Source organism: Nannobrachium achirus (genome assembly GCF_963921795.1).
Source record: "Nannobrachium achirus genome assembly, chromosome: 20".
NCBI lineage: Eukaryota > Metazoa > Chordata > Actinopteri > Myctophiformes > Myctophidae > Nannobrachium > Nannobrachium achirus.
Genome location: NC_137827.1, coordinates 13072233 through 13088684, shown reverse-complemented (window position 1 = coordinate 13088684; position 16452 = coordinate 13072233). Strand labels below are relative to the sequence as shown.

Here is a 16452-nt window from a genome sequence, read left to right as displayed (position 1 = left end):
TTTAATAACTCATGACCCGTTTTATCAAATGAAAAACTTGAAGTGGTTTATGATAGCAGACATGTGTAGGTCCTTTGCCTGAAAATATTACATATGTAGGTGAAAGAATCTCTGAGTAAAATATTGAAATGTGAAAAACGTTACAATCGTGCAGGCTCTCCCCTACTTGAGTAAATGTAGCCTACTTATTAGTCACTACAATAATACACCACTGCAAAGTACAATTACTTTAAATTAATTAATTAATTGTACCAGTGAACTGTACTGCCATGAAACTGTACCTTTTCCTATGCAAAACTTCTAATAAATACGAAATACCTTGATCAAAAATAATAATAGGTCTAATAATAAAAAAAAAAACAACAACCAGACTTTCTAACCAGAAATATAATGTGTGCTTTTATTTTGAAAGCAACCATCCAGGACGTTATGGCTTAATTTGGGTGTCTTTCCGGATCCATTCAGTTCCACGTCTCCCTCCCAGGAAGGAATGATGTTCAACTATGTGTTCAACAGACAACTGAGCAGCTCTGCTCAGATTCAGAAGATCAATCATTGGTGTGATTGATAGACGCACACTGGCATCTCTCGAGGTTTTTTATTTATTCTGATATTCACGCTTTCTGCGGACGCACGTCATTCTGGCTTCATCTCTGCTGTGAAAGAAGTTGGGACGAGTTTGAGTGAGTAACTGACTTATCCTGGCATTTAAAACCATATACATCAGGGCTGTCACGATTATTATGACATTTTACATGACGATTAGTTGTCACTCAAATAATCGTGATCAACGATTTAATTGCGTTTTTGGCGTTGACAGTTACATTTCTGTTTGGCTTCTTGTAGGCTTTGAAGTTGCACATGCATGGCAGATATGACACATAACCTAAATATAGAGCTACAAAGAAATTACTGACATATTTGACAACCTTATTAAAAAGAACATTGATAGTGGAAATAGCAGATCTACAAGCTCACACGGCGTCGCGTTGCGATGTGTTGTGAGCTTGTAGATCTGCTATTTTCACTATTTTTGAAAATGTTTGATTGTTTTGATTTGTATTCCCCAGTTCGCTGTCATGTGATGTTGTCTGTTCAGTTTGATATGAGCAGCAGTTCTCTTATCTTCAGCATTCAGTGTTCCCCTTTGCCTTGAACTGCAAATCACAATAGAAGTAGTCTGATATCTAATGGTAGGCTACTCTTCAAATAGACTGCTGCTCTAATAAAAGAAACATTGTTATTTATGTTGCTTTTCAAAAAAGTGAGACCACTGAATTACCAGACAGTGTTTTATTTCTTTCAGTCTATTTGAGAATCTCCCAACCGATGTTGCTTTATTTGCTTATAGCCTTCCAGTTCCAAGCAAATCCGGATTTAATTATAATTAAGCACAATGTAGGCTATAACATAGCTTGTAGTTATGGGAACATTTGACAAGACAGTTGACATGGTGGGTTAAAGGATGTAGGATTAGATAGGCCTACTTGTTGGAGTTGATTGTACAGTTTTTAGAAGTGAGATGGTCAACATTCTATTTCACAGCATTAATATGACTATGCTGACATCAATATTTAAAGGTACATATGAAAAACCTGAATATTAGGTTCGTGTGTGAGTATGATTTAATCATTTATGTTGATGATTGATGAATATTTATAAACAAAAGTTGAGTATTGAGTTGAGGATTCTCAGTTGACCATGTCAATATTATTGAGGACAGACATGTTAAATCAAATGTAATGTTTGCAGTAGTTACATAATCTTGTACAATTAATATTCAGGTACAGTAATAGAGTGCTCCAGATGCCACCAAATGTGATCTGTAGTGTAAAATTCACATAGTCCATCTGCATCCAGCCCATGCTGTGTCCCCCCAAACAAGAACATCAAGAAAGACAAAGCAGTAAGCCGAGGGAAATCACTGGAATGTAGACCGTCAACATACATTTCAAAAACTATTATGATTTAGACCAGTGGTTCTCTAAAATGGCAGATGTACAAGAAAGAAAGAAAGAAAGAAAGAGAGAGAAAAAAAAAGAAGAAAAACATTGTTTTTTAACAAAATATTCTCTTCTGGGGGTCCCTGGCACTAAACATTTCAGATGGGGGCCAAATACAGTACCAGTTTGGGGGGACTGTGGCAAGAAACAGTTTGAGAACTACTGATTTAGAATTCGGCTAGGTCTTAATGGGTTAAGAACTGGAGTGCATTGTACTCTTTGGTGTAGGCCTACTATTGTAGCACAAGGTCTCACAAAAGATAAAGAAGTGCAACAAGAAGTGTTCTTATTTCCCTCTATATTATCTACTAGTACAATAAGCTGTAAAGTTTCTTCTGGTCTGACAGGTAGAGTTTACAGAAGGTGTGGTGGATCCACTTGTGCGCCTATTGATGGGAATACGTGTGGCCATATCAGCTTCTATTATGTAGGATGTAGTGAGTCAAACAAACAATACAGCATATCCTGTTCACCTCTGCACCACAGACAGGCCTACATACAGTACATGATGGCTTACTTAGTCTGTTACAGGTGTTCCCAAACCTTTTCAGTTTGAGACCCAAAACAGAAATTTGGTGTATTTCCGGAACCCAAGCTTACAAAATACATTATTTTCAATTCAATTCAAACTTTATTCCAGACACACAGGAGGTCCATAGAGTACATACCAATCATATCACACATAACAAATTGAACAATTAAAAAAAAATAAAAGCATAAAATCATAGTCTGTTTACGGAGCCTGTACGAGAACCGGAGACAGCTCTTCCCAGGATTGACTATCCTCAATTATACTGATACGGGACTCATCCAGGCGAGACATGAATCCATTTAAGAGAGCCTCACATGTGTGGATTCCACTTCCCCCTTTACAAACCAGTGACAAGCTGGCACTATGCCAATATGCCATCTAACCTTAAGTAGTATCCTCAGGGCATCATTGTTGGCCAAATAAGTCTCTGCATGTGCGCCACAAGAATGCTGTATATACATTGGAGTGCAGAATGCTTAAAAGGTGCACACTTGACAGGACATGAATACTGTACATACTACATACTGAACCTGCGAAGCAACATATTGATTATTACTTGCGCCAGCTGAGCACGCAAGTACTGTGTTCGGTGGTGTATCTGTCTGTGTTCGGTACGCCGGTGATGTCGCCATCAACAGCCAATGAGGGACCAGCATTCTTGGTGACGTCACCCTCAACAAGTGCGACCTTATATAAATAACAAGGCGCGCTCTGCTGGCTCACAAGTAGGCCATACATGGCCACCTCGACAGAGTGCAGACTAGTATTTATTATTATTATTATTATGAATTAATCACTCAAAATATATATTTCTGTCTTTTTTTCTTTTTTTCATAGGAAAGGTTCAAAACCAGGAACATTACTCACATGAGAATGGCAGAGAAGGTCCTGGTCACCGGTGGAGGTGGCTACATCGGCAGTCATTGTGTCGTGGAGCTCATTGAAGCGGGCTATTGTCCAGTTGTCATGGATAACTTCAGCAACGCCATACGAGGTACAGTAAGTTCCCTTTAAGCATCATTTATACTCTGTAGAGTGTAGATCGATGGTGTCTGTTGCCTGAAAGAACAGATCTTCAAGCTTTCCTAACAGAACAGTCTTGTCTAAAAGAACAGTTCTTCAAGCTTATTTAAGCTTGAAAATCCGTTCATTTAGGCAAGCGACACAATCGGGTGATTGAGTAACCGTTGTGTGCCGCCAGACCAAGTACAGGTGTGCCTTGGGATATTGTGACGACCACACATTAATATTGCAATATGTACCTCTATACAAAATGTTATGAATATCCTTTTTTAATTCTTCTTTTAATGTTTGCCTTTGGGATACATACGTTTTTTGGCTGAGAGAACGGAGGTGTTCCTTGAGATTTTGACTTGCCCACTGGAGTGCCTTGGGCACACAAAGTTTGAAAGCCACTGATCTAGGCAATCTGCGATTGTGTTTACTTTGCGCTGCAATGCAGAAAGCTGTTAAACACTATAATGTGCCTGTATTTAATACATAATGTGTTTGTATATTAATATTCTACATCCTGTTCTTTCTGGAGGAGAAGGGGATGTCCCTGAAAGCATTCGCAGGATAGAGAAGTTCCTGGACACCAGCATTGAGTTCCATGAACTAGACATGTTGGACCGGCCTGGATTAGAAAAGCTCTTTAAGAAGGTCAGAACGGCACTATTTTATTCTATCCAACTGGGCATAATGCTGTTACACTATGATGTTTTATGTTCTAATTCATTTCAAATGCATCAAATGACAACAGTCACTCCTTACCACAATGACAAGACTCAATATGTTATATCATTTAAGTGTATTATCCAATATAACTAGTATAATTTCCAAGTTACTAGACCTGGAAATGAGGTCTGTAACCTCGTTTCCAGGAACCTCCCAAAGAGAGTAGCCTGAGGCAGAACGTGTCTATAGGGCGGGACTGTTGGTTGTACAGTATGTACTATACCTGAACAGTAATTATCCAATATACATGGCTGCCTGCAAGAATGTACTATCCCCGAAAGCTGTCCTTTTCGACCAGTCGCAATACAGGTTTCCCAATCAACGCAGGTTTCACACCCAGAGAATGTTAACAGATCTGCAAAGATCTGATTAAAAGATTAAAGTAACTTCCTTGAGCGGTACTTCCGGTTAGACACTCTCTGTCATACAGTAGATACCTCATTGGCTGCTGCAGTTCGATGGAGCCACAACTGTCAATCACGACTACTAGCTAATCACAGCACGTCCTAGCTGGGTCTTCACTGAATGGATTCACATCAAATATAGCGCGAGGCAAGTTGCAAGCTGCTGCGTTTGCCCATTATGATTCCCCCTCCATATTATGGCAATCACAGTGACATGCAGCCCTGGAATCCAACAGGGTGTCTACCTCTGTAGGTCTATGCTCCCTGTAGCAGGTCTCACCCAGTGTGGGTGTGTGGTAGGACATCTACTGGTTGACAGTGTGGACACGAGATGTGTAGCCACATCTTTATTGTAGTTTGGACATGGCTGCAATGATCTCTTTCCGTCAAGAGAGGGAGACTAAAACCTAGGGTTTATAGCTTTGAGATTTGCTTAAAGCTGCACTAGCCACTGTATAACTTTACTCTTCTACTACACTGGATTGGAACCCCTGCTTCTGAGTGTGAAATGTGAGGCATACCGCAGGGTTGAGGTCATTTTATTACTTTTTTATAGATTTGTACTGAAAAGTGCTGTCATTTTACCATTGAGCTAATAATGGAGCATCTTGGCTTGCTCCGGGGATAAATGTAATCTTGACACAGGACCTGACACGAAAAATGTGTGTCAGGTGAGACATGGCGTTTCATACAATCTAAATGTCTCAATAGAAGGTCAGGGATACAAAATGCAATCACCTCAATTGTATAAGTTATATTAATATATTTAGTCAGGGATATTTCGCTTTCAAATAATCAGGCTTTTGTGAGCACCCGAGAGTTGCTTAATTCAGTATTTAGATATTTGATATTCAGCCCCCTTCCTAACCCATTGTAACTTCAAACTAAATTTTAACCATCCCCATCCATCCATCCATCCATCTTCAACCGCTTATCTGAAATCGGGTCGCGGGGGTAACAGTTCCAACTGAGACTTCCAGATTTCCTTATCCTGAGCAACTTCCTCCACTCCCTCTGGGAGTATACCGAGGCGTTCCCAGGCCAGTTTGGAGATATGAGTCAGCTTAGGTGGTTCGGGCATCTAGTACGGATGTCCCCCGAACGCCTTCCTAGGAAGGTCCTCGATGCACGTCCCACTGGGAGGAGACCCTGTGGCAGACCTAAGACCAGATGGAAGGAATTTTAACCATGATAGATTCAATGAAAACTCAGTAAAAAAAAGAAGAAAATTAGCGTGTAGCTCCATTTATGAAATATTGCTTATATATGATGTACATGGTGCTCTTTCTTCCCCCATTGTGAGCGAATTACATTCTGCGAATAAAACTCTCCATTGTGTTCAATGTGTGTATCTCTGCTTCCCGTAGCATTCGTACAGCGCTGTGATGCACTTTGCTGGTCTGAAGGCTGTCGGGGAGTCTGTGGACAAGCCGCTGCACTATTATCATGTTAACCTCGCTGGCACCATCAACCTGCTGCAGGTCAGTGTCTGCCTGCTGCTGGTGTGATCTAACACATTCCTTTAACTGAAATATGCAGAGAAATTACTGACATTTAATAATGTTATACTTTCAAAAACATGTTTAAAAATAAAAATTGTAAATTATCTCAAATAATTTCAATTAGATGATTATGTAATAAGTGTGACAAGCCTAAGAGCATGACAACTTGTGTGTGTGTGTGATAACTTGGTGTTATGCTAATTAATTAAAGTACTGCAAAATTGGTAACCAACTAACATGCGAGTTGGGCTTGCAATTACCCAGAAACTCACCCAGGCTGTGTTTCTGCCAAGGTGTGTATGTGTGTGTGTTAGGGCATTAACGACTTGTGATTTTTGCAAGTTGACTCGACTCGTTGAAGTCGACTTTATCGTTTGATGACGTCATCACATCACACTCAACCCCCCAATTATTTTGGGGGGGTCCTCAGATGATTAACTTAATGTGAAACATTGTTTTCCAATTTAAGGACTTTTTAATTGTCCAAATTGTCAAATATATAGACGCAGATATTGTGAAAATAGCCGATCTACATGCTCACAACGCCTCGCATCGCGAGGCGTTGTGAGCATATAGATCTGCTATTTTCACAATAGAACCATGTTATGCCAAATGTAGCACTGTAATATTGGATCATTCCGTTCTTGACTATAAGCAATCCTACTGCTTGAATGCTGTAAAGACGCACACATGGCACAAAAATAATATTAGAAAAAAATACAAAGGATTATTATTTTTTTACTTCAACTTTCGAATTTCTCTGGTGGGAGTCAACTTGTGTAATGAAGTCGACTTGTCGACTTTTTCGTTAATGCCCTAGTATGTGTGTCTGTGTCTGCTTTAAACTACTGTATGTCAGCGGCTGCTGATTGTGCGCATTTGTGTGGTGTTTTGTGTGGCATGTGCACGTGTCCCAGGTCATGCAGGCTCATGGCGTGCACAATCTGGTGTTCAGCAGCTCGGCCACGGTGTACGGAGACCCACAGCGCCTCCCCATCGACGAGCAGCACCCGGTGGGCGGCTGCACCAACCCTTACGGCAAGACCAAGTACTTCATCGAAGAGATGGTCGTGGACCAGTGCAAGGCTGAGAAGGTGCTGCTCAAAACGCAGAGCGTGTTTACACTAGAGTTGTTCCCGATAACGAAACCAGTGTCGGAAAAGCTGACGATACTGCCTAAAATCCTGGTATCGGCGAGTTTGCCCGTCTATTCCATTTATCACCTTTTTTCCCATTTATTGAGATCCCTTATGTCATCAATATTAAGCCCATATCTCGGAATGCCCATATCTGGACATATTGTGTCAGTCTCATGATAACCAGTGTGGTTGTCGCAACGCGAGTCACACTTGCAAATGAATTCCGTCCATGTCCCTTTTATCCCCATACATTATATGGAGATCCCTGATGTCAGCAATATTAAGCCCATATCATGGGAATGCCCATACTGGACATATTGTGTTGTGTTGTTTCAAGGGCGAGGTTGTTTCTCCCCCATAGGGAGTCTTACTGATATAGTATAGTATTGACTTCCAATAACCCTATCCTATTGATTTTATAGTTAGATAGAAAAGGCAGCATTGTAAAATGTGTTATCAATCTGAATATACAGTTAAATCCTCAGTGTTACTAGGGCTGTCACGATTATGACATTTTACATGACGATTAATTGTCACTCAAATAATTGCGATTAACAATTTAATTATGTTTTTGTCGTTGACAATTACATTTCTATTTGGCTTTAAAGCTTTGATTTTCCACATGGCAGATATGACGCATAACCTAAATATACAAAGAAATTACTGACATATTTGACAACTTATACTTAAAAAACAACATTGATAATGGAAATAGCCGATCTGATGCGACATGTTGTGAGCTTGTAGATCTGCTATTTCCACTATTTTTGAAATTGTTTGAAAATATATGAAACTCATTCAACATGGAAACGATTATGACGATTATGACAAAATAACTGCGATTATGTCAAATAATTGCGATTAGACGATTATGTAATAATTGTGACAGGCCTCAAATGGAACCAGATGCAGGTTCCATTTGTAAACTCTTGTAGTTAAAATGAACACAGAGTATTGATGTCGTTGTTGATAATGATGACACAGTTGTGTAGTGTTAGTGGCAGAGATCCATGACTTGATTCTTCCCTGTGTGGAACCAGGACTGGAATGCAGTGCTGCTACGATATTTCAACCCCATCGGAGCTCACGCCTCGGGTCAAATAGGAGAAGATCCACAGGGAATCCCCAACAACCTCCTGCCATATGTAGCCCAGGTACAGCCTCTAAGTTTGTGGTGTGTGTTCCTCTTGGTTTAGTATGTATTAACTCATTTACTGCCATATACAGAGTTATTCCCGTTGTTCCAGGCCGCCACGCCTGAGTTTCCCAAGCCATTAAATTAATTAGATTTAATTTAAAACAACCAAAAATCGGATCGCCGATCAGTCTTTCCTAAATACGGGTTTGGGACCGGAAACGGAAACGGGATATGCTTTTTTGGGGGGGGCGTGACAAAACTTTCCAATGTGCCAATCTCTCCTCCATTCACTTCCTTGTTAGATAACGCTGTAGCTGCTGCAGCAATGGTGGCATGAATTAAACAGTTATTTATTTATTTTGCTCCACGTTAAAAGTTAAGAAAACGGCGGCGGTCAACCCCGAAAGTCGCTGTTTTTTTTAATGCCAGTATGAGTTAATACTTGGCATTCTGTTATAAAAAAAAACGCTTAAAGTCAGCATGGCATAGGCCTGTGTATTTCCTCCTTGAAAATGTATAATAAAAAGTAAGCATTTAAAGTGTTGTTAGTGAATCCAAGAGCTCCATATGAAATACTGGTTTGGACTTCACAGGCCCTGAGTCTCACATGGATAAAATACACCAAAGTATAAAAGACACGCTGTTTTGGATCAGTCCACAAAGAACATTTTGAAACGGAACACTGCTCAGTCCATAGAGATCTTTCGCTTGGTCTGGTATGGGTCCGCGAACAATTGGGTGATAGGATTATCATTCTACAGTATTACAGTCCAATTACTTATCTTCATTTGACCCATGCTAATAATTAGGATCAGCTGCAGTGGGCTGCCACCATGGAGCACTTGGGGTTAGGTGTTCATTGTCTTGCTCAAGGACACACAAAGCTATAGTAGGATCCGGGGATTGAACCAGGGACTTCCTGTGCCACTTCCCAATAACGCCACACTTTTGCCATGCAGAAAGTTACTAGCTAATAGTAGTTAGGGAGGAGCAGAGGCATAATTAGCGCTCTACTGTTCGAGGAGTGGGTTGTTTGAATTACCAATTGAATACTTTGGAAGAAAACACATGGAAGTGTTCTTGAACGTTGTTGTAGTCTAGAGACTACTGATTACATAAAAGGAGGAGAAAAAACAAATTGTGGCACCAGGTCTTTAAATTAGCTGTTTAATAGAGAAAGAAACAAAACAATCGAGTTCGGACAAAGGAAAGTTTTGTGTGGTAGCCTTGTTCCATGCTGGCAGGAACAACAGAGCTCAGCAAATGAGACATCTGGGACAGGGACAGCAGGCCATTATCGAAATGTGTGCACACATAGGGTAGGGTTAGGCCGTTAGGGTATGTTTCATCAAGTTTGTTGACTGCCGACTGTAAAAGACAAAAGTAAATCGAACACTGAACGTCTGACTTTACTTAGGTTGCCATCGGAAGAAGAAAGCACCTCAACGTATTTGGGAACGACTACAACACAATTGATGGAACAGGTAATACAGTTTCTACTTCTGTTCACCAACAGTTTGGATGTTTTACTCTTATCTTTTCATTATTATTTTATTTTTTGGGCAGAGTGATCAGAATTACAAGGTTTAAAAAGCTGAAAACAATGTATGAACCCCACTCGCTAATAATATTTTCAGTGGTGTAAAGTAACTAAGTAGATTTACTAAAGTAGGGGAAAACCACCCATTTTCAACTATGACAACTATGTCATTAAAGGGGAAGACCACCCATTTTCAATATTGAACTATGGCATTAATATACCTTAGAGGAGTTGTGTGGAAATAAAAAAAAGGTTCCCCCTTTTCTGTGTTGCCTATAACTGGAAGATTGATTTTGGGGTTTGTATTGTAAAGTACAATGTGTGATGTCATCAAGTTGTGATTTGTAATACAAACCTCAAAATCAATCCTCCAGTTCTAGGCAACACAGATGAGGGGGAACTTTTTTATTTTATTTCCACACAACTCCTGATGACATAGTTCAATATCGAAAATGGGTGGTCTTCCCCTTTAATATACCTTAGAGGAGTTGTGTGGAAATAGAACTTTTCCTAGAACTTGAGGATTGATTTTGGGGTTTGTATTGTAAATCACACCGTGTTGACATCACACCGGTGTGATTTACAATACAAACCCCAAAATCAATCCTCCAGTTCAATATTGAAAATGGGTGCTCTTCCCCTTTAAGTACAATTTTGAGGTATTTGTACTATACTTGAGTATTTCCAGTCTTCAGTACTTTTACTTCTTACTTCTCCACTACAATTATTTGAAAACTTCAGTTACTAGTTACTCTGCAGATATAAATGATTATATTATAAAACATACATGCACTTTGGCCCACTTTATACCTAGGCTATTTGAAAATAGACGATCTTGTAGATCTGCTTTTTTCAAACATTTTTGCACTTTTACTTTTGGTACTTTAAGTTTATTTTGATGCCAATACTTTCATACTTTTACATTTCAAACTTCTGACTTTTACTTGTTAACAGAGCATTTCTATACTTTTACTTGAGTAAAGAAATGTGAGTACTTTTTCTACCTCTGAACATTTTGCTCTCTTTGACCAGGTGTGAGAGATTATATACACGTTGTAGATCTGGCTAAAGGACACATAGCTGCTCTCAAGAAGCTGAAGGACAACTGTGGCTGCAAAGTATGTAGAAATAGATTCACTCAAGTACTTTTAAACCTTCTTTAGTGTTTTGTTCCCCATTCTCTCATTCTTAGGCCTGTCACAATTATTACATAATCGTCTAATCGCAATTATTTGACATAATCGCAATTATTTGACATAATCGCTATTATTTTGTTATAATCGCAATTATTTTGTCATAATCGTTTCCATGTTGAAAAATGTTCATATACTTTCAAACATGTTCAAAAGTTGTGGAAATAGGCGATCTACAAGCTCAATCACGACGCGTTTTGAGCTTGTAGATCGCCTATTTCCACTATCAATGTTCTCTATCAATGTTTTCAGTATAAAGTTGACAAATATGTCAGTAATTTCTTTGTACATTTAGGTTATGTATCATATCTGCCATGTGCAACTTCAGCCTAAAAGTCAAACAGAAATGTAATTAATTGTTAAAGACAAAAACACAATGAAATCGTTAATCGCAATTATTTGAGTGACAGTTAATCGTCATATAAAATGTCATAATCGTGACAGCCCTACTCATTCATTGCATGCATTTGTGTCTATGCAGTATATTATTTATGATGTGTGTGTGTGTGTGTGTGTGTGTGTGTGTGTGTGTGTGTGTGTGTGTGTGTGTGTGTGTGTGTGTGTGTGTGTGTGTGTGTGTGTGTGTGTGTGTGTGTGTGTGTGTGTGTGTGTTAGGTGTACAACTTGGGAACGGGGACGGGTTATTCTGTGCTGCAGATGGTCAAGGCTATGGAGAAGGCCTCTGGGAAGGAGGTGAGTGACAGTTGGGCCGTGTGACAGCAATGCCAGGTTTATACTGGGTCGCGTGCCGTGGCTCGTCCCCGAAAATAACATACTTACAAGCTCCACAGTAGTAGCCAGTGGCCACAGTATACTGATGTGGGAGAAATGTATTGATCCAACCTTTTGACACAGTCTATCAACAGTGGCGTCAGTTCAGAAAAAGCTAAGGTATGGCAACATGACTGGTGTCTTGCACACGTGCGAAGGCACGAGTGCAAGACACCAGTCATGTTGCCATACCTTAGCAACAGGCATGATACATTTATTTTAAGAAGTACATTCTGTTTTCCCCCCGTTTCTACGGTTTGTTCAAGTGCAGCTAAACTTGGCATAAAATGCTAAACGTGACACAATTAACAATAATTGCATCTGTGCAGCTGACCTGCAGAACCTGGGAATATACCATTTTGTCAAGATGGGGAGAATAAAAGTGTGGAGAATATAATCATAATACCTTGTTAAAGTGACCATTTTGTTAAATGTTGCATTTGTAGTTATTTTAATGTAATTTAACAACATAACCAGCACAGATAGACAAAAAGACATTCATGGATTTATATTTAAAAGTAACTTTTATTCTCCCCCCTGGACCCAGGGTTTGGCAGCTGCCTTCCCCATGCCATACCCAATTGACGCCCCTGTCTATCAAACTGACAAATCATTACTGAGGCGCTTACTGCGTATCCTATGACTTGAGAGGCTAATTAAACTACACTAATTGGCTCTGGTCCAGAAACATTCTCTAGACTAGTATTTTTAGCAGCGTAAGTGGGCTGCGTCAGTCTGTCACATTTGGTTTCGTCCTTCTGAACGTGTGTCCATTAGATCAACTACCAGATCGCCCCTCGAAGAGAAGGGGATGTCGCCGCCTGCTACGCAGACCCTCGCCTGGCCGAGAAGGAACTGGGATGGAAGGCCGACTTTGGCCTGGAGAGAATGTGTAAGGATAGCCGCAGACACACAATATTATATCCATTCACAATGTGTCGGGTTAGACACACAATATTGTATCCATTCATCAATCTATCCATCCATATAGATAGATAGATAGATCACACCATTGAAAGTAATATCTGAAACACTCACAAGATGGCGCCACCTATCACTCATTCTTGATACACACACACTCGCTCGCATGCATATACCGGTACATATATTCTGTATATCTCTGCTGTCGGGCTGAAACCTCAACGTTCATTTTCGGGAAAATGAGCTCAAGTGGAGTTAGGAGGTTATGACCGAAGGGCTTTGTACTACTTTCCATTGGTTCAATATTATTTAACCAACACTCAGATGTAAAGGGTGTTCAATAGCCCTGATTTATGCCAAAAAATCTAAAACCTCAAAAATGGAGTTAAGAGGTTTTGGCCAGACAATAGTGACTTTAAGCTCGATGATTTTCAGGACGGCAACGCCAGGCGGACTACGGCTGCTATGACGTAATCGCCGTAGTGGTCAAAATGGTTAAGTAAAGCCTCGGTGGTGACGGGTTCCCACCCCTTTCACCGAACGCTTTGGTTCCCATGGCGACGCATACACGCAGCAAGACGGAGTAGGCGCTACGTGGGAAGGGACCTTCTGCCGTAGTAGAGACGGCGGCGGCAGGTTTATCTATCGAGCGGGGATCATTTCCGGTTACCATTGTCATCTGCCGTTGCCGTAGCGTTGCTTAATGTCGCTAGTGACGATATACTACTGCACCTTGCAGATACATACGTATGTTTTGATGTCTGTAAGAATTCATAAAATGTGCACAAAGATGGATGAAATTAACAAAAGAACGGACAGAAGTATCCGTAGTGTGATATTTCTTCTCATGATGGTTGGGTTGGCTTGAGTCTTTGTGTGAAGGCAGTGGACCTGGTGGTCAAACAATCAGGTCTTTTATAAAGATGGCTTAGTTTACTAGAAGGATTACATTATGAGAAACGTGTTGTGGGTATTAAGAATGTTTTGTTAGAAATTGGGCTAAAACATGGGCTGTCCATTCAAAACTTGGTGTTCAGTTTGTGAACAAAGCACTTTCAGACACCATTCAAATAGTGATAGATACATTTAGCCTTATGTTTTCTTATTCCACCTGCTGTTAGGTAACCTGCATGACGTCCTTCGTGATGTCATGCAGGTAGCGGTGGTTTATCTTTGAAGGGAGGGAGGGACAGACTGATGAACTGACACAGAGACTGTACTAGATGCCATTGCGTGAAACACATTCCTGTAATTCCACTCAGGGGGTGTCATAAGTCTCGCACGGTAATTGTGTGAGTAAGCGAGTTTTATTTTTGTTCTCCAAAACTCAACTGACATGACAGTCAAACCATCCTTAATAATGTGACGGCAGCATTCAGTGGTGGCACCAGTGAATTTGTATTGGCTGCGCTGAGGGAGATCTTTAATCAATGCTACGGCAACGGCAGATGACAACGGTAACCGTAAATGATCAGGGCTCGATGGATAAACCTGCCGCCGTCGCGGCTGTCTTTACAACGCCAAAAGGTCCCTTCCCACGTAGCGTCTACTACGTTTGCTGCGTAGACGCGTCGCCATGGAAACCAAAGAGTTCAGTAAAAGGGGTGGGACCCCGTCGCCGACGGCTGTTTGCTTAACAATTCTGATCGCTATGGCAGCTGTAGTCCGCCTGGCGTTGCCGTCCTGAAAATCATCGAGCTTAAAGTCGCTATTACCAACACACACACCCTCCCATGCAATCGGGCGTGAGCGTGACAGAGTAAATTCCATGCAGATAGTTACTGTACATTTCACAAGCAGGCTGTTCACACACAATAGAACAAAGGTATCAGACTGTCGCTCAGAACAGCACACCCTGTACACTGAATACAGACAGTCAGTGACAGAAACTCCACCTCCAACCCAGAGTTGTAGGTGACCAATCAGATCCCACTATTCAAAGTGGGACATCATTTGCCGTGAAGTTTGGATCTGTTTCTAAACGCCCCTTGGAAATGAATCTTCCACACCGAAGTTCCAGACTAATCTACACAGTGATATCGGTCTGGCCTTGCCAGGCTATGGCATCATTGCTTCCAAAAGTGGCAGAAACTATTTGATCATCCCATCGTCATTTTAGAGCCAAGTTTAATTCGGTTCGGTTCAGGGACCCGAACCTCTGAATGATGTCATATTGTAGTTTGGACAGAGCTCAACTGAATTAAACTCTAAAAGCGGAGTATGCATCGGGCCTTAACGTTGATTGATGTCTCACCTAATCTCACTTTATTTCAGCATTTTTATGATTCCTCTCCGCGATCTCATTTGACATGGTGAAATCTTTTCTTGTACGCACTTGTGCATATTGTAGGTGAGGACCTGTGGCGATGGCAATCCCAAAACCCCAATGGATTTAACAACGCCGTCATCTCTTGATGAAATGCCAGCTTCACCGAGTTGAATCACATCTTTCTCCAAGTCACCAGACCAAAACAAACCATGAAGTTCATCCTTTTTTTCATTTTCTTTTCATTTCATTTTCACATGGAACCTCAAGACAAACTGAACACTTTACACTATTTGAATGTCTTAATATTATCTTGATTCCAGACTGATTATTATTATTATTATTATTATTATTATTATTATTAGCTACCTGAACGTACTGTTTAGATGAACAGAAAAACAAATGTGAAATGTCCAATCTCTGTCTTGTCTCGTCAGTGTCGGTCATAAACATTTGATCTGTTATGTAAATGTGTAAGGAACTCAGAAGGGAACAAAATGAATATTTTCTAATGTAATAAAAACAGTGTCTATTATGTATGAAATGTGTGATCATTTGTCATTAGTTTTTGACTAGTAGGTGCCCAGAAATGAATGGCATGATGATGAAATATCTGGATAAAGATCTTAAAATGGACAGATCTAGATAAGACATGGCATTTGAGACAGTTTATTAGATAGAGCGTTGTTGATCTGTGTGGAGAAATGCAGGTGCAGTGCGCGACAACAGCAGTAACCATGACGGGACGCGTTCAGGTAAGAGTATAGCTTTTCTGATTGAATACTTTATTAAAAGTTTATACAATGATGTTAAAAGGATAACACAAAGCCCAGAGGGCTTCTTTCAAATGTGGTCCTACTAAATTCATCAAGAGACTATACGGTAAGAGTGGACAGATATATCGTCATTGTCGGGTGGAAACCTTGTATGTCCAAAACCATTTTCTGTTTATCATTTTGACACATGATTGAAACTATAGTGAAAATAGCCGATCAACAAGCACAGATGTGTTGTGTGCTTGTAGATCTGCTATTTTCACTAGTTTTGTGCGACAGTCTCGTGTGAAAATACAATACACTTCAGCACTTTGCCAAGCTGATCTGAAGCAGGGTTTTACTTTACAAAAAAAAAAAAAACATTTGAAACTTGTAGATAGGAGGTTTCTGCCTACCAGTGACAATATAAAATATTTAATTAAAAAAATATATAATTTACATTTTTATCCTAGAAATCTACACATTGTCAGACTGAGTGCATGTATTTCTTATATGCTAGTCTAATGTCCCAGTCTACCAGAGCAGTAAAT

At 40.2% G+C, this 16452-nt stretch overlaps 1 protein-coding gene across 3 annotated transcripts; it reads left to right on the top strand.

Moving 5' to 3' along the window:
* The first annotated feature begins 517 nt into the window (after positions 1-517).
* Positions 518-15664, top strand: gale (UDP-galactose-4-epimerase). 3 transcript variants are annotated; one of them, XM_080750148.1, is made up of 11 exons: positions 518-683; positions 3373-3529; positions 4088-4197; positions 6044-6157; positions 7096-7272; positions 8358-8471; positions 9873-9939; positions 11028-11113; positions 11804-11881; positions 12737-12851; positions 15231-15664. In XM_080750148.1, exons 2-11 carry the CDS (start codon positions 3403-3405, stop codon positions 15293-15295), a joined length of 1053 nt encoding a protein of 350 aa, XP_080606274.1. In that variant the 5' UTR covers positions 518-683; positions 3373-3402; the 3' UTR covers positions 15296-15664. The 3 variants fall into 3 exon arrangements, with proteins under 3 accessions (XP_080606274.1, XP_080606273.1, XP_080606272.1); XM_080750147.1 differs by having other exon boundaries at positions 4085-4197; XM_080750146.1 differs by having other exon boundaries at positions 4082-4197.
* Positions 15665-16452: the final 788 nt, after the last annotated feature.